Raw genomic sequence first — 23,461 nt, 5'->3', positions numbered from 1 at the left:
GGCACGGAGTCTTTCCTCAGGATTTTGGGCATATTTCTGTGACATTATGAACTTTACTGCTTCGCCATGGGAACCTGGGTGTCACACCTGCTACTCATGGGCTGCATCCCCTCCACCAGACCACCTGCTCGGTCCTTTCATTGGCTCCATGCACCATCTGTCTTGAGAAGAAGCGTGTGTTTGTCAACCACCATCACGGTTTCTCATTGATCATATGTACCTCTTCACAGCACAGGAGCTAAGAGGGGCCAGCAACCTATGGGGCAGATGTAGCGGTGGAGTGGGAGTGGATGGAGACCGTGGGAAGGGAATGTGAACAAGGGGGATATGGGAAGATGGGGGGTGGCAAGTCCTAGCGTAGCTAAGTTGGGTCTAAGCAGCTTCCCCACTTGTTGGGTTGCTCTTCAGCAAGGCTGTGTTGCTGTGTTCATTCACGCAGGACAGCACAGGTTGCCTGAGGCTGAGGCCTTAATGTGAAAGTCGTTTGGGGGACGGTGAGGTCCAAATCAGACTCTGAAACTCCTGGTTGGGGTTGAAAAGTAAATGTCTGCAGCAACCCTACAAAGAAGACAAACAGCTCCATCTTGGCGAGGCTTTCTCCGATGCAGTTCCTCCGCCCTGCAATGAAAGCAGCGTGTTCACTTGATGGAGAGATCAAGCAAGAATACTTGCCATGGACACGTTAGCGTCTGAGATGCTGTAATGGAAGCAGGAGTGAAACCTGGAAACGCAGCAGGGCGGTTGGGAGCAGAGAGCCCGTGTTGCCGAAGGGAGCTGCCCCAGCCCGCTGTCAGTGCGCCTGCCTGTCTCTTTTGTCACACAGCCACCTGCAGCAGCGTGTCACACTGGGTTATTGTGCATTTAGGATGTACCCTCTCTTCTCCTTAGCTCTTCCAACCCCCTCAGCATCTTTAGCCCTTTATCTCTGAAAAGCAGCCTGATAGCAAAAAGCCACCTTCTCCCAAAGTAGAATGGTTTGTGATTTCCTTTTCCTGTGGAATTTATCCTAACATTCCTCTTGCCTCAAGACAGGACTTGAAGGTGCCTGGATTGTACCCTCACTTTCGGGAGAGCTCACAAAAGCCCATGCGTAGCTCTGCTGGCAGCCCCCCCAGTCCTGGCTGGTTACCCATCTACTCCTGGCATCTTGGAGGCATTTTTCTGCCTTCTTAGGGATGCATCGTATCTCTTTGTCCTCTCTCCTGCTGAACATTTGGGAACCAGCCCCTTCAGTGGTGGGAGAGGTGTGCTCTGAGGGCAGCCATTTGCCTGGATGCAGAATAATTGACTCCATTCAGTCACCTGGTTGCTTATTGACCAATGAAGATGCCATTAGTGTGTATTGTAATAAAATGGTCCTGCCATAGGCTCATCTCTGTGCAGATCAGCCTTTAGTTACCTGTGGAGAAGGGCAGGAAGGCCTCTCTCTTCACAAAATTCCCCTCAGCATCAAGGAAGTGGTTGGGGTTGAACTGATGTGGTGTCTCCCATTGTGTCTTATCCAGCAGCACTGAGGTGAGTGACGGGATCACAATTATACCCTGGGAAAAAAGTACATGAACGCACAAAAGATGGCAAAAGTGCTCTGGTTTTGTTCATTTTGTGACTCAGACTTGGGTGTCCCAGGAGATTTGGAGAGGGTTTTATCCCATTCACCGGTAGAGAGAGAAGTCAGTGCGGTTTTCCCAACAGTGCCAAGGGTTGAAGCCAAACCCCACATGCTGCTGTGAAAACCTGAAGCAGAGGGTCAGATCCTGTAAATTCCCTGGCAGATGCTTCACCGTGAAGATGGCATCAAGGAGGTAAACCAGGGTCACTCAAGGAGTGAGGAGTTCTGAGCATGAGGGAACTGAGTTGAGTCTTATAACACCAGTCTCATAGGCTCAACATAGTCGAACAAACTCAACTATGAAACAATAGTCCTACAATACCAGTCTCAGAGACTCAACATAGAAACTCTTCTGGGGATGGTTTTGGACACCTACTTTGGGCTTCTCTCCTATAATTCACTCCAAGAAACCGATCTCCAGTGGCACTGGTGAAAACGAGGAGGGCGATGGGCTCTGTGCTGGAGCAGTTACGTACCTTGGGGAGGAAGTAGCCCCTGAAGTGGGTGTCGACAGCGGTGCAGCGAGGAACGTGGGGCAGGAGGGTGATGAACCTCTGCACTTCGTGTAGCACCGCGTTGGTAAACGGCATGTTCTTCCGATCCTCGTACGTGGCCCAGCTTCCAGCTTTGACGTTTCTCCCAATCTCCTCCTGCACCTTTTCTGGAAGGAACAAACACAGTTGGATTCCAGCAAGGAAGCCAGTTCCTGATTCGCTTTTGGGAAAATCCTATTTTTCCAGAGTCTGGAGGGAGAGGATTCTTGAGACACCAGCCTGGGTTTCCCCACTCTGTTTTCTAGTCCAGGCACATGGATGGTTGTTTCCCCAGCATCACACTTCAATCTCCACTAATCCTCTCTCCCGGCAAGGCACGGGGACTATTTGGTTATGACTTTGACCAGCACTTAATTACATCAGGCGTTTGTAATAACAGAGAGATGAGGTTCACTTTTTAAGTCAAAAGTGCTGCTGTGGATCTGAGGCCAGGCCTCTCCCCTCCCCACACCAGCCGTGCCATGGATGGAGCGCGGCCAAAAGGTGCTCACTTTGGATCTCCGGGTATTTCATCATCAGCAGGATGGACCACTGCAGCGTCGTGGCTATGGTCTCCGTCCCCGCCATGACCAGGTCAAGTATGGATGCTATTAAGTTGTCATCATGGAAGAGACTGTCTTTCTTGTTTTTCTCCTTGAAAAACACAAGTGGTTAAGAAAATTCTTAAAACCATCAGTCTTAGTCTTCAGCAAGCTTGGAAAATACCGCGTAGCCTACCAAGCTGTTGGCTGTCATCTTGTGTTTGTGAACTAGGTGATAAAATAGGCCTGATCTTGAATGCACAGTGTTCACCAAAGACGGGAGCACCAAAGATGGGGGGTTTGGAGTGCAGTTTTGGTTCGGCGTCCATCTCCACCCAGAAGGAGACTGAATCCCGGGGCTGTTCAGGACACAACCTCACAGGTTTGGAAAGAGCCCAGTACGGGATATTCAGCTGATCCTGGCTCTGAGGGACTTGTCCTGCCCAAGAGCAGGTTTGAATCCCCAACAGCATTCAAAATGACCTTTCAGGCCATTTCTGCTGGGCTTTGGGACTGTACTGACCCTTCCTCCACACAGCTGGCTAGAAAGTGCCCAAGCTTGGCCCAGATCCGGTTGGAAAGATGAAAAAGCTCAGAGCCCAAATATTTTGTGTGGAGTGAAATCAACTGATGTGCAGAGTTGCCAAGTCTCTGCTTAAGTAAGATGCAGGGCAGGGCTAGGACTTGTACTGGTGATTTATCATTCAAGTACTTTAAGTGTATTATTCATCTTGGAGCAACAATATCAATGATTAATTGTTTTGTTGCCATAAAAAGAAAGGCAGAGTCAGCCTTCATGTGAATTCAGGCATTTTCTGCTAGGAACAAGGAGTCAATCTCACATTATTAGCACTGCTATTCCAAGAGTGGACTGAGACAGTGGCTTTCATATCTTAATTTTGATAGGAAAATCCCTGCAGTAAATTACACCAACTGTAAGAGGCTGGCATCTGATATCGGTATCACTAGAATAACATTGTGGATTTCAACAGCTTTATGTGAAGTGACTGAAATCAAGACTCAGCAACCGTATTAGCTAGAAAATGCAAAGGAGACATTGCAAACAGTCAGCAGAGCTAGGCGGTTCAATACCTCTTGTTGCTTGAATATCAGTGCATCGATGTAGCTCCTGACGCTGTTCTCGTTGACGTCCTCCCTGCTTGCCTTCATGTATTGCCTCAGAATGGCACGTACATCGTCTATTTTCCGAAGCATAATCTTGTGGGTTTTGAAAAGGAATCCAAGGAACGGGTAGAAATTGAAATACTAGTGAGGAATTAAAAAAGAGAAGCATTCAGGCCACGAAAATATCAACATGCTGAAATAGCCTCTTCCTAATGCACGACATCTCAGGTGAGTTTTGTGTTGTAGTAATATCTGAGCATCCCAGGGACTTCCCGGGCAGATTTTCAAGCTTTGAGCCTAATTACTACCTAATTTTAAGCATTTATGCTTGTCCATTTAAGCAATTATGCTTGTCCAGGAGCAGCCTGGGCAGCCCCCAGCAGAGCTGGAGCTCCAGCCCACCAGCCGTTTCAGAGCAGCGTGCGGCTTCTTCATGTTTTCCAGCATCACTAATGAAGGACCGGGTATGGAGCTTTGAAAACAAGCAGTTTTAATGTGGTCTGTAAGATCTCACTCACCTGGACATCAACACTGAATGTGGAGACAGAGAAAGCCTAGACGGTGAAATTATGTTGAAGAAGCCAAAAAATAAAACCTGTGGAGCTACAATAACCATAGTTCAGTCCTCATTTTAGCTTCAGTCAGATGTGCAGGATGGATCAATGGAGAGTAGGAAAGGGGAATCGCTTGTGGTGACCAAGGTGGCTTGTGGAACTGTCACATTCTAGGTGTAATGGCTGGCTCTGAACATTTGAAAACCGCAGAACAAAATCCTGTGTTTTGTGTGGTGCACAAGTGTAATGTGCCAGTGTAAAGAAAAGTTAATCAGTGGGACGCGTTACCTACGTTCAAATATGGTGATCCCAGAAGAATCATAACTTCATCTATGAGTCTTAAGAGAGTGAGAAACGTTGGGTCCTTGTAGTCAAACCTGTCCCCAAAGAGCAGGATGAAGGTGACGTTGATGGGAGCGCAGTTGAAGGACGGCAGGCTAAAAGGTTCCCCTGCAACGGGAGGGTGGAAGCGTTGGTGAGATGTGGCAGCAGCGGTGGCGTGTGTGAGGCCGCGCGGCGCCGCGGGGGTGCCAGCTCACCTTTGAACGACTTGATCATCTCAATAAGGAAGTGAAGCTCCTCGAAAATCCTCCCTTCCAGCATCTTCCTCCCCATGCCGAGGTTGCGCATGCTGGACACGGTGAATCTCCGGGTTGTTCTCCACAGCTCCCCGATGGAGAAGAACAAACCTGGGGAGGCCGGGGGACATCGCCGCTGGGCTCAAACACGGAGGAGTCCCACCGCACGAAACGAAACAGGGGACTGGAAGAGGAGGGGTCTCCACAAGGGCTTCTGCTGCCCAGTGTCCCGCAGATCTGGGGACTAAGGGTCTCCCGTTCCTGTGCGCCCCATCCCTCTATCCCCTCGCCTCTGTCCTCCCAGTCTCACTGAGCCCGTAGTTTGGGATAAACAAGCTCCAACCCACCCCAGCCCTCTCCTAAGTGCAAGATTAGCAGGTCTTGGCTTTCAGACCAGGACAGGTTGGCTGTAGAGCTGGGGAGGGATGTTGGTCTATGTCAATCATGCAACTTTTCTGACCCTGTTTGGTTGCAAGTCCAAGGCCTCAAGCAACAACCTTGTGTCTTTGAAGCTTCTTCCTTTCTCCCGTTCTAGTCATAAAGACGTTTTATCTATGTGGGATGGGATAATTCAGTCTCCTCAACCCCAGTCACTGCTGAAGTGTTTTACTGAGACTCCCAGCAATGCTGTATTTTCAGCAGTGGCAAAGCTACTGTCGTTTTGTGGCGGTCACTGAGCTCATGCCTCGATGATCACCAACAGCACCAAGCAAGGACGGGGATTTCATCCCGTCAGAGTGCTGCAAATAGTGAAAGAATTAACTATGTCACTAATGAAAAGGCTGACTGAGGTTGTGTCAGCCGAAGAGCTGGGTTCCAGCACTTCACGTCTTCATCTGGGCTGCGAGGCTTTTAATGCGTCCTGGTTTGGGTTTGTTGTTCAGGGGAAATACTATTTGAAAGCAACATAGTTTTGATTTGGAAAGCAAAGCTTCTTGCTCTGAAAATGTCAAAGCAAATTTTTAAACTTCTTTTCTAATTTTTATTTCCTGCAATTTCATCTAGATCATTTTCTGCAAACAATTTTGGAGTCAGCAAATCAGCAAGAAGTTTAATGGGAAAAGTCGCGGCCATTGTTACTTAACAGCTCCTATGGATTTACAGCTTCGGGTCACCTCTGTGTGGCTCAGACTCGGGCTGAGAGGTAAGTGTGAAAGGACTGATAGTGCAGTACTGACAGTCTCCCACGGGAATATTTGATGTGTCAATTGCCTCTGAAAAATGCTTTTCTCCCCATTGATTCCTTTTGCTTATGTAGCAATAAATTAATCTATTGATATTACGGCTAGATGATTCAATTTCTAATTGTAACCCAAACTTCAGCCTGTGGCCAGCATATAAAGACGCCTTTTGGATGCTCAAAGCTAAAGCCTCAGCTGAAGCAGAGGATGGAAAAACAAGGCAAAAAGGCCTCTGAAATACTAAGGGATGGAGACTTGCCTTGGAAAAACTACAAGCGTTTTCTGTGGGGTGTATTTTTAGGCTCAGCCTATTGCTTGTGCCTGAACCTGTTTCGCACTGGTCCACCCAAGAGGCAAAGCACGGGGCACCGATGGTGTCCAGAATTGTGGCACCCGGCAGTGGGAGAAAGGGAAAAACCCCACAGCTCCAAACAGCCAAACCAGTTAGTCCAAAGTCCCTGAAACCATGGGGAAGGTTTGTAAAAGCCGCTCTCATTGGCATGTTATGGAAATTAACCCCAGAATTGCCACGGTGCTTTTAAAAATCCCACTGCTTACCCTCGAATATTTAGGATATGGATCAGCTCTAAGTGCATTAGCAAAAATGATGGAAAGCCAGGAGGTATCGCATGCAAGTGAGGAAAGCCGAATGTTTTCTGTCGGTTTGGCTCCAGGAGGGTCCAAGGGGGATGTTTAAAAGCCAGGCTCCGGGATGCACGGTCAGGCTGGCCTAAGCGACGCTGTCACCCTCCCTCCCGCCCCCGCTCATCGCTCTAGTACCGTTTCCGTTCTGAATTTGGTCAAATATTGGGATGGATGGTCTGTCTACAAACTCCTCTGTGTAGTTCACAAGCGCGTCCCGCACAACTTCGTACCCGGTCAGGACCACAACTTTCTGGAACCCAAAGTGGAGGGTGAAGATGGGGCCATATTTTTCCGCAAGCTGCAAAAAGAGGCGAGCTGTGATGGTCAGGAAGAGAGGGAGGGAGCACGGGACGAGTGCCCGTTGCTTTCTGAAAGGACATTACGCCCTGGCGTCCTGCTGGGAACGGCTGCGGAGCCTGCAGAGCGGTGCCTGAGCGCTGGAGCTCAGCACAGGCAAACATGAGGCGTTTTTGTACAGATGCCTGACTGGCATCTGTATGGATTTTTGGGCTTCTTGCTATGAAAGAGCCCCCACCGTCATCAGCGCATTGCTAATCTGGTTTTGCTGTTAAGGAGAAAGTAAATGAAAAACAAACAGAAAAACCACGTTGAGTTAAAGACCAGACCTCAAATGGCAACACAAGGTGACAAACTGGAGAAAGGTGAAAACCAAGAAGACATTTCAGAGCAAATAATGCTGCTGCCACACAGGAAAGCATTGGTGCGATGCTCCTCTCGTACCAAAGCGCTTTGCAGCCCTGCAGACCAGAGGAGCCGTTTACCCCGTGCTGGGAATTTAGTTGGGTGACCACAAATAGCAAATCCATGCCCCTCTGCTCAGATCTGGCTTTGGTACCTACAGTTCAGCTGGGCCCAGGCAGGGAAACCCACAGCAGGAGGCTGCGCGAACCGCTGGCTGTCCCCAGCGCACACCAGGTGATGCTCGTTTTGCACTGAGAAGGCTCTGGATTTATCTTGGTCACGACACAGAGAGGCTCTTTCTCTGCCGTATAACCCAGGACGAGTTCTCTGCAGTTCCTCACCAAAGCTGTGCCTTGGTGGGTGGTTTTCAGGGGGCTGAAAAGTCCCTCCAGGAGCGTGCGGTCCCGCTGGGTGTCCTGTGCGTTCCCGGAGCCGCCGCGCTCTGCACAGGTCCCGCTCCTCTTTGCCGAGGAAAGGGCTCTGTGGCAGAGCGCAGCAAGCCGATGGGGGATATCCACGCTTCGTAAGGACCATCGTGTGCGTGCCCGCCGCTACACGCCTGCGTTTTACAGAGGTCAGGCTGCCTGGCCCCACAACCCTTGCCCAGGTGCCTCCTTGGTGCGGCACGGCAGGCTGCCCGCGCCTGCTCCCCCGCTGCGGCTGCATCTTGAAACAGCCCCTGGGGACAGCTGGGAAGGGTTTGGCCTGGGCTGCAGCGAGGCGATGGGAAGCCACAGTCCCACACAGGGTGTACGATGCCGCCTCAGCCCGTGCGGGGTCCACCTGCAGCTTCGGCAGCGGAGGGGGGACCCCAGCAGGGTCCCAGCCAATAAGTTGCTGGTGGCTGCTACTCAGTGCAATGGTGAATTTTTGCTCTCTGTGGGGTGAGATGGAGGGATAACCCCTCTGGAGTAACCCTGAAGTAAAAGCAAACATAGGCAACACCAAATATAGCCCAGCAGGTGATGAAAGCACGCGGAGGTAACTCCAAACCGCCGCTCAGCGGCTGCAGCTACACCTGCCCAGCCCCACTGGGTAAACTGACCCCAACCCTGACACTGCCCGTGACAACACCCGGTGCGGGGAGCGTCCTCACGGAGCTGCCGAGCTCCGGTGCCACCGGCGCCGTGTCGGCACCTGCTCGGGATCCGCCGCCGCCTGTTTGCTCCCCGCTGCCTGACCCGGTGGGTCCCGGGGCTGCTGTCTGCGCGGCGGCAGCGCCAGCACCGCGGCACAGCACCCCGGCACAGCACTGCGGCACAGCACCCCGGCACAGCACCGCGGCACAGCACCGCGGCACAGCACCCCGGCACAGCACTGCGGCACAGCACCCCGGCACAGCACCGCGGCACAGCACCCCGGCACAGCACCCCGGCACAGCACTGCGGCACAGCACCCCGGCACAGCACCCCGGCACAGCACCGCGGCACAGCACCGCGGCACAGCACCCCGGCACAGCACCCCGGCACAGCACCGCGGCACAGCACCGCGGCACAGCACCCCGGCACAGCACCGCGGCACAGCACCGCGGCACAGCACCGCGGCACAGCACCCCGGCACAGCACCGCGGCACAGCACCCCGGCACAGCACCGCGGGCTGCGCCAGCCGCCGCTCGCACCCGCGGCAGTTTGACAGAGGGGTAAGTCGTCTGAATTACGGGTTCATACAAGAGCGTACAGGTTATTCGTTCTGGATCCTTAGCGCAGCTTCTCCATCCCTCTCCCGTATTGCCGTCTAGATTTTAACATGTGTCCCGCTCATCCAGAGGGCAGTGGATTTTGCAACGGGGCATCTGCCCTCTCTGAAGCAGTTTTGGGATCTTGCCGGTTCTCCAGGGCGGAGGGGAGGGAAGCAATTTCATTTCACATTAGTTACATCCTAATGCCTTAAAAGATTTCTGGGTGTCCCGGCTGTCAAATTAATATTTCAAATCCCACAAGCATTATGTACTTCATGTACATCACCACAATTACATGAAGAAATCCCATATTACCCAGAGGTCTTTTTTTAATGGTTGTTCGCTCAGAAATGACATTGCATCAGCACAGGCATTGGCTAGAAGAAGCCCAGAAAAGTATTATAAAGCAATTTTCACACCTTTACAATTTAGTTGGAATTAAAAGAGACAAAGTTTCTCACTGATATATCCCAGGCAGCTTTCAAGTCTATGAGGGTCTGGGTTTGGGGGTTTTTGTCCTACCTTCATTAGTGATTTATCTTGCCTTCTAAGATCCACCAAGTGCAGGTTACCAATGATCGGAAGAGGAGTTGGACCAGGAGGAAATTTAAAAGCTGAATTTTTATAGCCAGCTGAAAAATAGAGTACGGCTAATAATACTGTTGCACACAGCAGGCAAATTAATGTAGGATCAGAGATATATGAAATTAAAAAAGACATTTTTCTAGTAATAATCTGGATTCGGGGCTTGGAAGCGACAGCAGCGCAGCGGCACCGCTCGGGTTCTGCCAGCTGGCGCTCTGTTTGCTCTCTGCGATTGCTACAAGCACTCGATTCTTATTAAGGTTTGTAGAGTACCTAAATAAATACTGCATACTCCACCCTCTTTAAACACCTCAGAGAATGTGGTCTAAGCAGTTTGCAAAGCCTGTCCAGAAGTAAAGAGAGTTTCAAGTTACAAACCCGTGCATGTGTGTGCAAGAACACACACATGGGAAAGGTGCTTGGCATTCCTCTGTAACCTCCTCCCCGGGACCTCAAGGTCCTTTATTCGCAGAACTATGACCCTCCAAACACTCCGCTGACACGGGGAAATAAAAAGGTGTATTTGAATGCTACTAGAAACCTCCAGATTCAGATTTGGGTAGGGTTTGAGTTCTCCGTGTTATTAGAGAGGAAAAATAGTATTGTTACGGGAGATTTTGGCTTTCTCGATGTCAAGTAGAGATCAAAGGTTGTTAATAATGGTGAAGCCCGTGTATCCCTGGGGCTTGTAGCCCACAAACTTCTTCATAAAGTCGGCTCTGAACTGCCCAGAAGGGATGTGAGTTCAGACCTCGTGTCTGAGGTTGAGGACATGTAACAGCTGGCCACAGAGCATTAGCTTGGATCGAGTGATCATGAGTGGGCTCATAAGTGGAATGGAAAGACAAAATTAGATTTGAAACTTCTGGGAGGATTCTTCATTTTGGAAGAGCAGCTTCTAAGAGACAGAGGGAAGAAGTTAATGAAGTTAATGAAGCCAGCGGCTTCGGAAGGCAACCAGGACAGGAGAATGGAATTATTTTAAGTCAAAGATACACAACACCTGGAGCTTGCATCCCTCAGAAAGGTTTAAATCCTGTACAGAAAGAATTGAAATCTACCTGGCTGAATAGTGGTTTTCAGGATATTGGAAATAAACAGCCAGTGGAACAAGATTGTTCAGGGGAAGAAAGAGCTCTCCTACGGGATCAGGAAGCGCGAGGCTGAAGGTGCATTTATCCAAAGGTTAGGTCATATAAAGGCCATTATTCAGCAAAAATGAGTCCTCTGCCTTGCAAATGCCAAGAAGCCGGGGAAGGAAGCGAACATAACGTGACGTGGGGCATCACTCTGGTTAGCCAGGAGCTGCCCGCGCGGTGCGGGATGCAGCGCAGCAGCCGCCCAGAAGCAGAAGCAGCGAGTGTGTTGCGACATTTCTGGGATTTTGTTTCTCTTTTCTTTGTTATTAGTTTCCAAGCAGTGGGCTGGAGGCAGCGTTTTCCCCCCGAGCACGCTGGCTGACTCAGCCTGCCTGGCTCAGCCCTGCCCGCACAGAGCACAAAGGCAGCGGGGCCGTGGAGACGGGCGGGAGGGATCGGGCAGGCGTGGGGTGCGCAGGGTGGGCTCTGCCATGGGAACTGCGATGGCACACGCAGAGTGTTTGTTCCTGCAGGGTTCTGTTCCACTGGCAGCATCCCGCAGCGCTACAGTTACGTGTTGCTGCCGCTCTCCTGGTATTTCATCCATGCCCTGGGAGTTGCTCAAATCATAAAAAGGCCTTTCAGAAAGCGACTTAAATTCTCTCTGAAAAGCCAAGGGGGAGTGTATTGTTGTTTGGTGTTTTTTTTAAAACCAGGCTCTGAGTGCAATGCATTAAAATGACAAAGGTAAGTCAAGCTCTTGTGATGACAAGAAATTCCTGTCTCAATAATGCGTCTGGTACGTGTTTCTGCAGCCGCGCGGCTACGTGCTCCCCGGGCTGAGCACACGGAGCGAGCACAGAGCAGCCGCCAGGCGCTGACCTGGGGCGGCCGGGCGTCCCCGTCCCTCATCCCGCGTGTCAACCCCCCGCCACAGCGTGTGAACCGGGCGGTGCTGGTGAGGACACAGAGCACGAGCATCCTCCATCACCCCGAGCACAGGCGGTGCTGGTGAGGACACGGAGCACGAGCATCCTCCATCACCCCGAGCGCAGGCGGTGCTGGTGAGGACACGGAGCACGAGCATCCTCCATCACCCCGAGCGCAGGCGGTGCTGGTGAGGACACGGAGCACGAGCATCCTCCATCACCCCGAGCGCAGGCGATGCTGGTGAGGACACGGAGCACAAGCATCCTCCATCACCCCGAGCGCAGGCGGTGCTGGTCAGCCAGCGGGGACAGCCGGCCGGCAGAGCACCAGCCCTGCATCCTTTACGTTAACGTAAATCCCCTCGAAATCTCTGTGCCTTCCCAGCCAGTCCCATTCTTGACCAGCGGTGCATCCAGGGCTGTAGCCTCAGGTAATTCCTGCTGCCTTTTAGTTTCTTGAGTTCCTTTTAAGCAGGTGGCACAGGAGTCGCTGTAGGAGGTCACATCAGAGCCACGTCCTGTCTCAGACAGCAGTTGTGATTTGTCCTGAGTTAGAAAGTGAGTTATTTCCTTTGAGCTGTTTGTGGCTATGGGCATCGCCCACTCTTTGCATTGCTGAACATGCCCTGGCTACATGTTGCCCAGGGATCCCTGTGCTCACCTCTCCAGTCTGAGTACACTGAAGGTGGTGCAGCCCGACTCTATCAGTTTGACCCAAAATCAACTTCATCCTGCAACACCAGATAAGGTCAACAGCAACAGAGCAAAATATTTATTTATTAAGTAGGAGATAAGGTCAGGCTTGCAGTAGTTAAACTGCAAATATATCAAGAGCCAAACAAACGTAAGCAAGTGTAGCAGCAAAGGCTTTCCTGTTACATGGCCTGTCAGGCAGACTCCTGGAGATGTATCCTGGATCCTGTACCCTTTGGTACAGTTGCTGTACAGTGTGATACCGGTACGAGGTACAGAACAACTGCTAGAGTGCTGCCTGTAGTTGTGTGAACTAAAGCCAGTGTGAAGAGTCTGTCTTGGCCAAAGACCGCCCCACTTTGTCACCCTTCATATTCTCTTCTTCCTTTCTTTCCTTGCATTTGCAGCACACTTTCTGTGGCTGGTGGTTTTCCGCCAGTTTAGGGATCTAAGATGGCTCGGTAAGGGATCAGACAAGTGCCAGAGCCAGCATGAAGCCAGGAGAGGAGAGGGAGTGGTAGAAAAGCCTTTCTGAGCAGCAGCAGCAAGCTGCTGGATTGGCCTCATCATAAATGGGCTCTTCAGCATAAAGTGCCAAGTGTGAGTTGGAACGAACCCATTTCCCAAACCACTTAGATGTTTTCTGATAACTGTCCTGTGCCTGGCTCTTGGCATCAGCCCATGTTACACCCTCATGTCTAGGACTCTGTAATAAAGATAAGGCAGGTTGTGTCACACAATGGAAGCTCAGTCTGGGGCTGAGCTGAACAACCGTCCTGGGGAGATTTCTAGATCCATTAAGTGTCTGTTGTCTCCATCTGGGCTATCAATAATCAGCTCTGCTATAGAGCTTGGTCTTTGAGCTGAGAAATACCCCGTGGAAGCTCTCAGGGACACCCTCTGATGGGTGACATCTACAGAGGAGGCTTGAAGACATTTCATTCTTTCGAACAGCCCTGAGAAGTGCATCTCTGATGTGCTGTTGCAGGAATGAATCACACTGATTCTGAGAGCGGTGCTCAGGGGGGTCCGAAGGGTTTGCGTTATACAGACACCACAAGAGCTGTTGGAAAGAATGGCATGAATGAGAGAAAACCAGCAGTGCCTGGTGCCTTCCTTCCCCTAAGGCTCAGGTACAGACAGCTTTTTTTCCCCTGTAACTAGACTTACTGCCAAGCTTGAAGCGTTCGCTACTCTAACTCCATGTTGTTTGATCATTCGTAGGGCACAGCACAAACCAGGTGAGGCATGGGGGTCAAGGTGAAGCCCACGTCAGCAGTGAGATCCAGCTCTGACTTATCCACTCCTGGAGCAGGTTGGAAAACAAACCTGCGGAGCAAGCCCGTGAAGAAGAGGAACAGCTCCATTTTGGCCAGTCCTTCTCCAGCGCAAGCCCTTCGTCCTGAAAACAACCAGGAGAGGAAATGGTCAGCACCATGACTGTTAGCGTTGATGTCTGAGACCTTCTCAGCTGGATGCGCAGTCCATAAGAGATGGCTGGTGAGGAAGAAAATGTTTCTTTCCTTCTCTCTGTATATTTGAGGTGCTACTGACTTGGTATCAAACCACACAGGAACCTGGAGGTATGTGAAATTATGTAGTGACTGTGGGTAAACCCGTGTCTCCCCAATCTCCCAAAGAAGAGGTGGTTACCTGCAGCGATGCTGTACAGGAGAAATGACCAGAAATCCCTTATCCTATGTTCTGTGTCCCCAACTTCTATACGTCCCTAGACTTGGGGGACACTGTGCCATTAGCCTAGCCCCAGGGGTGCACACATATCCCTCTCACCTATGGAGAATGGAATAAATGCCTCTCTCCTAACGAAGTTCCCGTTGGCATCCAGGAAGTGAGAAGGGTTGAACTGATCCGGGGTTTTCCAGTGTAACTCGTCCTTCAGAGCGGAGGTCAGCAGTGGAATAATCTCCGTACCCTGAAGGGGATCAGAGAAACTCATGGTAGCTGTTTGGAGCAGATCACTCTCCCAGTGGAGCCGGGCTGCTATCTTTTTGCTGATGTGAAGAGGCAAATAAGACAGAGCCACAGCAAATGGAACTGGGCGATGTTTCCCTGCCCCGCTGTGGCTCTGCCTGGTATCAGTGCCTGCTGCTCTCTTTATGGACCACAAACCACTCCTTTCTTACAGAGTCAGATTGTGCAAGAAAGATGCTGAAGTAGAGACTCCACATTTGACATAAGAGATTCAAACTAGTGATTTAATTAAAGTCTCTGGTTATTCTGGATTCAAATAGCTGTTACAGACCACGGTCCAGCGCACGTTTGTAACAGTTATCCTGGATCCGAGACAAGGGATCACATCATAGATTAAACCACACACATGGCGTCTTTAGATTTTTATATTTTTATATTTTCCTTCTTGTCTGCTTTAAAACTGTGAGAAATCTGTGAGGCATAAGCAGCCAGCCTGAGAGCTCACCTTAGGAATCACGTAACCTCGGAAATTCACATCAGCAGGAGTTGATCGTGATACGCTCATTGGGACGAGATTGGCAAACCTTTGTATTTCATGTATCACTGCGTCTGTATAAGGCATTTTTTTCCGGTCCTCCAACTTCGGCAGCTCTCCTGGTTCAATGACGTGGTTCATTTCTTCCTGAATCTTTCCTTGGAGGGAGGGAGGAAAGGATTAAGAAGCTGATAACCCTCTTATCTTGCAACTGAAATTGCCTCAGTTTGGCTAAGATGAAGTAAAGGGAAAACTTCAAGGGGTATTTAGGAAGAGCGGAAGGGGGTAAATCGGGGCATGGTGTGGTTCTTTCAGATTTGTTGTTGAGCCAAGGGAGCTTGAATAGAGTTACTACAGTTCACCCCATGCCCGATTCTGATTACACACCATTGTTACCCCACAGCCTTCAAGAGGAACCAGATCAGAATCAGCTCCTGAGACCTTCAGTGACGTCAGCCCATAGCCTGCGGGGAACAGCGACGGGGGAGCTTTGCTGTGACCGCAGACGGGCCCTTCGCCTCTCCCACTGCGCTGCGCTGGTTTATTGCAATCTAGCTGAATAAAATTCCTTCATAAAGCCAACGGCTGTTATCTCCCTGAGAGTACTCAGAATCATTACTCTAGACAACACCGAATGAGTTCCACCCCCTTCCACAACCAAAGCCTTAAGTATATTGTACAAGGGGACTTGTCAGCCTTACTCTGGATTTCCGGGTACTTCATCATCAGCAGCAGACCCCAGCGCACAGTCGTGGAAGTGGTCTCAGTCCCAGCGGCAAAGAGGTCCAGGGTTGAAAACAACAGGTTTCCATTGTCAAACATAGTGTGGGGTTTCTTTGATTCCTTCAAAACATACAGGTAATGGCCATAAGTTCTGCAGCAAGTGATAACAATATGTGACTGTGTTGTCAGCATTTTTATCGGTGTTTTAGCTTTTTGTGACTCCATATGCTTCAAGAAATGAAATGTTTTAAAATTTTAGCATTAGGGCCTGTGCTGTATGGAATTTGTCTGGTCCCAAGCAGTTGTACAATCACCAGGTCTAGATGTTAAGTTAGTTAAGATTCAGATACTGCAATGAAGTTTATCGCTGTACCATTCTTGCAGGAAGGTTTGGGATGATCTCCTCCTTACGTGTGCTGAGTGGTTACCTATTCCACCCGTGTGGGACATCTCGCCACCTCTAACCAGCAGTTTCGGTGGAGCTGTGGATCGAGTAGAGCACAGCTCGCCGTGAGTATGAGCTCTGACATACCCGCGCACTGCACAGCTTCTCTTTCCACTACTCCCAGCATCTCACAGATGGTAAGTCCTAAGTCAGAGCTAACAGAACAGAAAGACTTTGAGACTTCTTTAAAGTACCTGTTGTTGCTTCATCAGAAAGGCATCGACAAAGCCTGTTAAGTTATTTTCATTAAACTCCTTTTTGTGCTCCTGGAAAAGCTTCTGGAGAAAAGCGCTCAGTTCAGTGATGTTTTGTAGCACAGTCCTGGAAGCTCCAGAGAGGAATCCAAGCGATGGGTAGAAATTATATAACTGTGGAGCAAGAGAAGTCCTACAGTCAGTTGGCATTTTGAACACATACCGGTATCTCCGCTTACAGCCAGCACAGACCTCAGAAAGATAACTCCACTGGCATTCCAAGTAGAAGTTTTGTGTCAGGAAGGAACAGGCTTATATCAGCTGATCGTTTGCTAACATTGAGTTTCAGTGGCCAAAATAAAAGAAAAAGAAATTGGTCCAAGCTGGTTGTAGGAGAGGCAGAGCTAAGACAGTTACTGAAAGTGTAATACAAGGAGGGAGATTTGAGACTGCACTTCAGGGCTGATTTCTGATAGGAGAGATGTATTGTGCTTCTGCTCGTCAAAGCAGTTCCTTTGTAATTAATAACTTTCACAGAGTAAGCCCAGGGGCTGGGAGTCTGTGCTGTGGATACGGCACCACAGATGTGCTCAGTACAGGCCAGTTGACGATGCTCTTGTTCTCACCTTGAGAAGCAAGATGTGGGAGGCCAGGAGGGCAAACACGGGCAACTGGCTATCCCCCCAAAGACTAACTAAAAGCTAAAATACAAAATCAAGCTCTTACCAGCACCATAGGGGAGCCCAACAGCTTAACGTTTTCATTTAGCATCTTCAATAAAGTTAGAAAGACAGGATCATCATATTCAAACCTTTCTCCAAACAATATAGAGCAGATGACGTTGGATACAGCGTTGTTGAGTATCATCTTCGTATCAAATGGCTTCCCTGTGTTTCAGGCAATGAAAATAAACGATGATGTGATTATGGCTGTTTCAGCCCGGTTTTCTATGGAAATGTAGTCCTGAGCTCCCAAAGAAAAAACTCATAGCAGGGAGCCAGGTGTCAATGCTTTCAGGTCTCAGTTTAATAACCTACTTCAGCATACGGTGAACTTTAACCGTGAGATGCCGTTTGCTCTAAGTTAAACTTTCATTAATCTTTATTGTTCTGCTAGACACGTTTTTTGTCTCTGGATGAAATTCTTGACACTCACCGTGATAGGATTCAAAGTATTTAATGAGGGAGTTCACTTCCTCCAGGATTCGGACCTCAATGGTTCTCTTCCCCATTCCAAAATCTCGCAGTGTGGCCAAGGTGAATCTTCTCATAGTTTTCCATCGCTCTCCATGGCTGAATGCTATGCCTAAAATAAAGGTAAGTTTGTAAGGCATTCTTACACACTGGTGTGAAAGCTGCTTGATACAGCATTTCACAAACAAATAGCGGTCTGTAAGAGGATAATACTCTCAGCTGGAGGAATATAAGGTACATAGACAAACTACAAAAACTAACCAGCCAAAAGGTCATTTACCATTTCCTTGTGTCATTTGCCTAAATATGGGTATTTCTGCTCTCTCTCCAAATTCTTCAGCATGGTTTAGAAGAGCATCCTTGATGGTTTCATATCCAGCCAATACCACAGCTCTCCTGGGTCCAAAATGCACAGTGAAGACACTGCCATATATCTTGGAGAGCTGTCAAGGTGAAGAAATACGTTCATTCGAAAACAGATCTGGACCCAAAGGCTAGCGCTTGCCACCCTGGGTGGTTTCTAGCCCCAAAAGACCCTCCCAGCCCTGCCTGAAATCTCCAGGTGCTGCTGTAACACACCTAACGAGCAGCAGCTATCAGTCGCCAGCATCTCTGTGTGCACCCTGTTTGCACAACAAGGTGTCTGCTATCACCGCTCCTATCAGAGGAGAAGTCAATAAAATGCCACTGCATTCCTGCGGTGTTCTGCAGCAACAGGCCGGCGTAGCGATACGACCGTTCGGAGGCTGCTTAGAAAACGCTGCAGCGGGCAGGCCTGTTGATTTTAATGCTGCTGACCCGAGGCGAGCAGGTGTGCACACATCTTTGGGGCTGAAGCCACAAACACTACAAAAACAAAGCTAAACAATAACTCTTTCTTTCAGAACAGCACTTGTCTCTAATTATGGCAAGGTGGGTAGTGTTGCAGTCATTGCAAAGTTATTTGCTGGCCACCAGAAACTTGAATCCAACTAGGAAGCGTATTCTTGTAGATAATGTTACAGGAGCTCTAGGCTTTTATAGCAAATTAAATATGAATCATCTGTTACATAGACGGGTGGCTTTGACAATCTAATCATTCACTGGGTATTTTAGACTCCGTTTAAACACACTGCAAGACATCCACTCCAAATGTCTCCTTGTTTCCAACGTGCCTGGGTTACCATTTGCTATGCATTAGATACATACCGAAAATTGAATTTCAGATTAGAAGCAGCTCCTGTTATTACACCAGACAAATTGAATTTGTTTTCATCAAATGGTGGTTTGACGGCTTGGGAGATAATATTAACCCTGGCTCTTTCCTCCCCGGCAGGCCGCGGAGCGTGCGGCAGCGCCGGGGCAGCGAATCGCAGCTGTGTCCCAGCCTTCCTTCGGTCATTTCTTTGCGTTAGTATATCTTGGCATCAGCGCTGGTGTTTCTCCTCAACACACGCATTTGATGTGTCAGGCCTGGAGGCTGCTTGGCAGGTCACAGGAAATGAGTCTGGTGCCTTTGAGTGACACTTGTCTCACAAAATCCCCCAGTAGCATCAAAAATAGTTGCTCTTCTACACCGGCATTCTCAAACGTACCTATGGTCAGATGGGAGCTCAGGGCCAGGAGCCCATCAGAACTGTGCTCTGCACAACCCTCTGCACTGTAAATCAGGGCGGATGAACGCTGTGTGACTGCCATAGGAGTTCTGTGCTTTTGCAGCCCAGGATGCCCTTTCTTCTGTGACTAATTGCAGAATTTCAGTGACCGCGCTGTCCCATCACAGCAGCCCTTCAGGGACCTGAAGGAGTTCACTGGGGACTCGGTTTCTCCCGTGATAGTGTTGGGTACATACACAGAGTATGCAACAGGTCACTCACGGCACCTCAGCCATCTCTACAGCAACCAGAGGATTCACAATTAACTGTTCCCATCTCCCTATGGGAGCACAGCAGATACTTTCCAAAACAAACATTGCACCTGGCTTTATAATATTTAAGTATTTTTTTCCTCTTTTAGAAATAAAAGTATCTATGGAGCTGCATAAGGAAAAGCAATTTGTTTACCTAGATATGCAAAAGCCATGCATCAAGTCTTACATGACCCCGGCCAGCGTGTGTGCAGGGGAAGGGTTGGGGAGGCAGAGTGAAGCTTTGCATTGCAGAGATATAACAAGCTTTTGAAATAAACATGTGTATGAGCCCATTTCCTCTGCTGTGGGGATGATACCCTTCCTTCCTTTCTGCCTCCCTCTGTCCTTCCTTGCTCCCTTCCTGCCTCCCTTCAGTGGGAGAGCTCTCTTTCTTGATGGCAAACGGTCCTGATGTCTCAGCAGACTGGCCTAGCTTGGGTCTCCTACCTGCAGCCTCTGAACAGCTCGAAATACCAATAATATGGAGCTAATCGCAAAGCGTGGGTGTCTATGCTTGTGTGTATAAAGCAAAGAGCGTATTATATTTACATATATAAATACATCTCTGTGTGTGCATACCTCTCAAAGTGAAGTCACTCTGCCAGCCTGCCTATATGTCAAAAGTCTCATTTCTGCTCTGCACACAGTGCAAACACAATCGCGTCTCCATCTCCCGACGTATGTTTCTCGCTTCAGGAGCTGCGCGCTCCCCTCCTGCGTGCCGCGCAGGCCCTACCTCTGCCAGCGACTGGAACGGCTTCTTCAGGTCCACCACGTTCAGGTTCCCGATCAGAGGAAGAGGCCGTGGGCCGGGAGGCAGATTGCAAACCGGCTTCTTCGAGCTGGTAAGAAAGTAAAGGAGAGCGGCCAGCCCTGCTGCCAAATAAAACAGCAAGCTGGAGCCCACCATGTGCTGCAGCAAACTCTGTATGGCCATGGCTGAGCCAAGTGTGGCTATGAGCATCCTGGGGTCCCTTTATAGCCCTTCTGTCACTACCCAAACACGCCTTCAGGGGAAGTGGCTTCACACAGAGAAAAGGACTCTCAGGTCTTGTTTTCTTCCATTTAGACCAGATGTACATTTTTTTTCCTGCCAAATAAAGCACCTTATTTTATTCTGAAAAATGGATTACCTTAATCTGGAGCTCCTATTTCATCTACAACACTAGGCTGAGGTGTTTGTTTTCCAGTGAGAATCTGTGTTATGGGCATGTTGTGGTCTCTGTGATTTCAGGGGCAGAATTAAGGGACAGGACCCGCGCTGGATCGCTGTCATGGTGCCAGGTCACAGGGCTCCGCTGGACCACTGGTGATGCAATGGAGGAAGCAGGATGCAGGTGGGAAAGGCCACGACAATGCTTGGCCGCAGGGGCAGCTGGCAAGGAGCCCTTAGGGAAGACAAGGCTGAGCGAGGAGGTGCTGAACGGTGGTGGAATGACGTGCTAATTCAGGACTGCAGATGGGAGCAGGTCCACTTACAGGTAACGGCTCTGCTTCTCTTTGCTTTCTTGCCACTTCAATAAAATCACATCCTTGAGCAATGCAGTGTTTTCATTGCTGACACTGTTATTGATCTTTGTTCCCAAAATGCCCCTGAAACCACTTCAGCTGCTATTTTGCAGGTTGCTGTCCACAGAATGGATGTCCATCTGTGTCTCTGTGTTTGGTGACGACTTCTTCCCTGCCTGTCCGTGAGCAGACACATGCAATCTTCTAAGAGAAACCATCCCCTCCGGGCAGCACTCCTGCCTAGATTGGGAAAGAGATCCTGGATCTGTGTGAGCTGGGAGGAGCCGGATGGGGCTCTGCAGAGGGGGCGGCTGCCGGGCAGCTGTTTTGGGTGCCAGCAGGAGCAGGCGGCGGCAGCGCTGGCGCTCGGGTGCCGGCAGCGATGCCAGGGCAGGTCCTGCGAGCGCCCGCGTGCCCGGGCGGCAGCTCCCGGAGCCACCTGCACCTTCTGCATCCCTGGGGGGTGACAACAAGGCAGAAGCGATCGTGAACAGGAGGCCACGGTTTTAAATGGTGGCTCTGGAGCTAAGAAGCCAATTTGATGCTCTATCACATATTCTCAGTTGGGGATATTTTGCTCCCCAGTGGCAGATTCTGTCAGATTATTGGGCCGTGCTGCTGTTCAACCCTTTAGAAACCTTTAGTTTTAATAATACTTTTGCTAGAATCCTCCAAGGCTCCCAGGTGCAGGCTCCACTGATGGAAAAATGATGATTATTTATTAATAATAATAAAAGCGCATTAGCTGAAGGCAAGGGGAATCAATAAACTCTAACTAGATTGACATGAGAAAGGTGCCTGCATGTCTGCCTGTTCCCCAAGGCTCGTTATCAGCAGTGGAGTTTTGCACAAGGGGGAATTACTGCGTGCAGAAGACGACTAGGCAGGGTGGGCAAAGAAAGGAGGGAAATGGATGGTGATGTCCGTCTCAAAATTTGCTGTACAACTCTGAAGGTCTTGGTCTGTGCCCTTTTCTCTCAGAATTTCCAAGAATATCCTGTTCTGCCAGACTCTCCTCTGAGTAAATGGCGTGACCATTGGGACTATTGAGACAGAGATACAAGAACGAGAAGAAAACCCTACGTGGGCACAGTTGGGTACCGATGGAGGGGATTTATGTTACAGCCAGCAGTGCTCTGTTAGAGCAGAGCTGGCTACTGCCACAGCCAGCACGGGCACCTTCTCAAGGGCCTGCAGACTGTCTCAGGCTTCAAGTTGTACCTGCTGATAGTATAAGAGTGAAATCCTTTCTCGAGCAGTGAGCACATGGACTTGCAGCCTCCTGGAGTGATGCATTCACGGTGGGAAATGACAGATGTCTTCTCCAGTGGGAGGGATTCATTGCAGTTTTAAAGTAAAACTAACATGGTGTCCTCAGCTCCGTTTCTTCCTCCCATACCTTTGCTTCCAACACACAGTCCTGAGCGCCAGCTTGCAGGTGATACATCCCACACAGGACTGGAGAGAAAACCTTGGTCCCTGTTCAAGCGTCTTTGCCTTTCTACCAGCCCAAGCCTGAACCGATACCATCTTCAGGTAAGCAGATTTTGTGAGTGTGGCTCAGGGAAATAATCAGTTCCGCCTAGAAAATGAGCCTGTGCATTAAACAGCCACAGTCATCTAACTCCTGTGTGCTCCTCTGGAGAAGGACATATAATCTTCTAATGGGACACAGGTTAATAGCGCTACAGTAACAGTAGGATAATGCAGAGAAAGAGCTGTTATAAGGCCATAATTCAGTCAATGAGTCCTGATAACATAATAAACCATGAGAGTGAACACCAAGTGAGTGTGCGCCTTGCGAGGCTCTGCAACTGATTTACAACCTCTAGAGATGCCTATCAGCCCGTGCATTGTTATCAGGGACATATAAAGCATGAGCACACCCTATTAAACATTAACATTTTTAAAGACTCAGATGTGTTAAAGCACAGGCTGCTCCTTGCTAATGGATTTTGCTCACCTTGACAAAATAAATCAAAAGCTTTTTGACTTTGACCTCTTTTCATTTTTCATAATTATTGCATTGCTGTATTGGATTACACCCATTTCTTCCCATCCTGCAAATCAGTATTTCTGCAGGATCACTACAGGGTACTCATCAGTATTTCAAGTGTTCTCAGTGCTCATTTTGATACAAATAACTTGTACTGAATCTCTTTTCATTTATCTTTCATATCAGTGTGTGCGGCACATCTACTTTGGAAAGAAAAAGTCCTAAAAATAGTTTTAAAAATCATTATTTTACTGCAAATTTTCACTAAAAGATTCTTTCTTCTCCCCATATTCTGAGCTGGAGGATGGTATGTGACGGGTCCAGGCACTGGAACAAGAAAATCAAAAAGCTGACAGTATTTCCCACTCCCGTTCAACATTTACCCCTTTTAGCAGCAAACTGTTCTCAGAACTTTGTTGCTTTTAAAACCCTTGTTCTTGGACAGAATAGATGTCCTTCCTTTGTGAGTCTCACTCAGTGACCAAATACATGGGAGATCCTGGGATGTGGTGCTGGTTTTGTACTTTATAATATATATATCTATAAGAATATTTGCAAAAAATTCCACCGTGACTATAGGCAGAAGCACCATTTCCAGACCCCCACTTGGGC

The 23,461-nt window shown here is 49.3% G+C and overlaps 1 protein-coding gene across 1 annotated transcript; it reads right to left on the bottom strand.

Annotated features, from left to right (window-relative positions):
- Positions 1-427: 427 nt before the first annotated feature.
- On the bottom strand, positions 428-20,281 carry CYP2W1 (cytochrome P450 family 2 subfamily W member 1; the record flags this gene model as incomplete). The annotated part of the gene is made up of 18 exons (XM_082064673.1): positions 428-618; positions 1,400-1,541; positions 2,086-2,270; positions 2,655-2,796; positions 3,777-3,950; positions 4,656-4,813; positions 4,903-5,052; positions 6,870-7,065; positions 9,671-9,895; positions 13,664-13,836; positions 14,226-14,367; positions 14,872-15,059; positions 15,603-15,744; positions 16,264-16,437; positions 16,990-17,150; positions 17,419-17,568; positions 17,737-17,899; positions 20,081-20,281. The coding sequence occupies 18 exons, from the start codon at positions 20,279-20,281 to the stop codon at positions 428-430; spliced, it is 3,057 nt and encodes a 1,018-aa protein (XP_081920799.1).
- Between the last annotated feature and the right edge of the window lie 3,180 nt (positions 20,282-23,461).

This window comes from Streptopelia decaocto, assembly GCF_964273445.1.
Source record: "Streptopelia decaocto genome assembly, chromosome: 13".
Taxonomy (NCBI): Eukaryota; Metazoa; Chordata; class Aves; order Columbiformes; family Columbidae; genus Streptopelia; species Streptopelia decaocto.
This window is presented reverse-complemented; position numbering and strand designations above follow the sequence as displayed.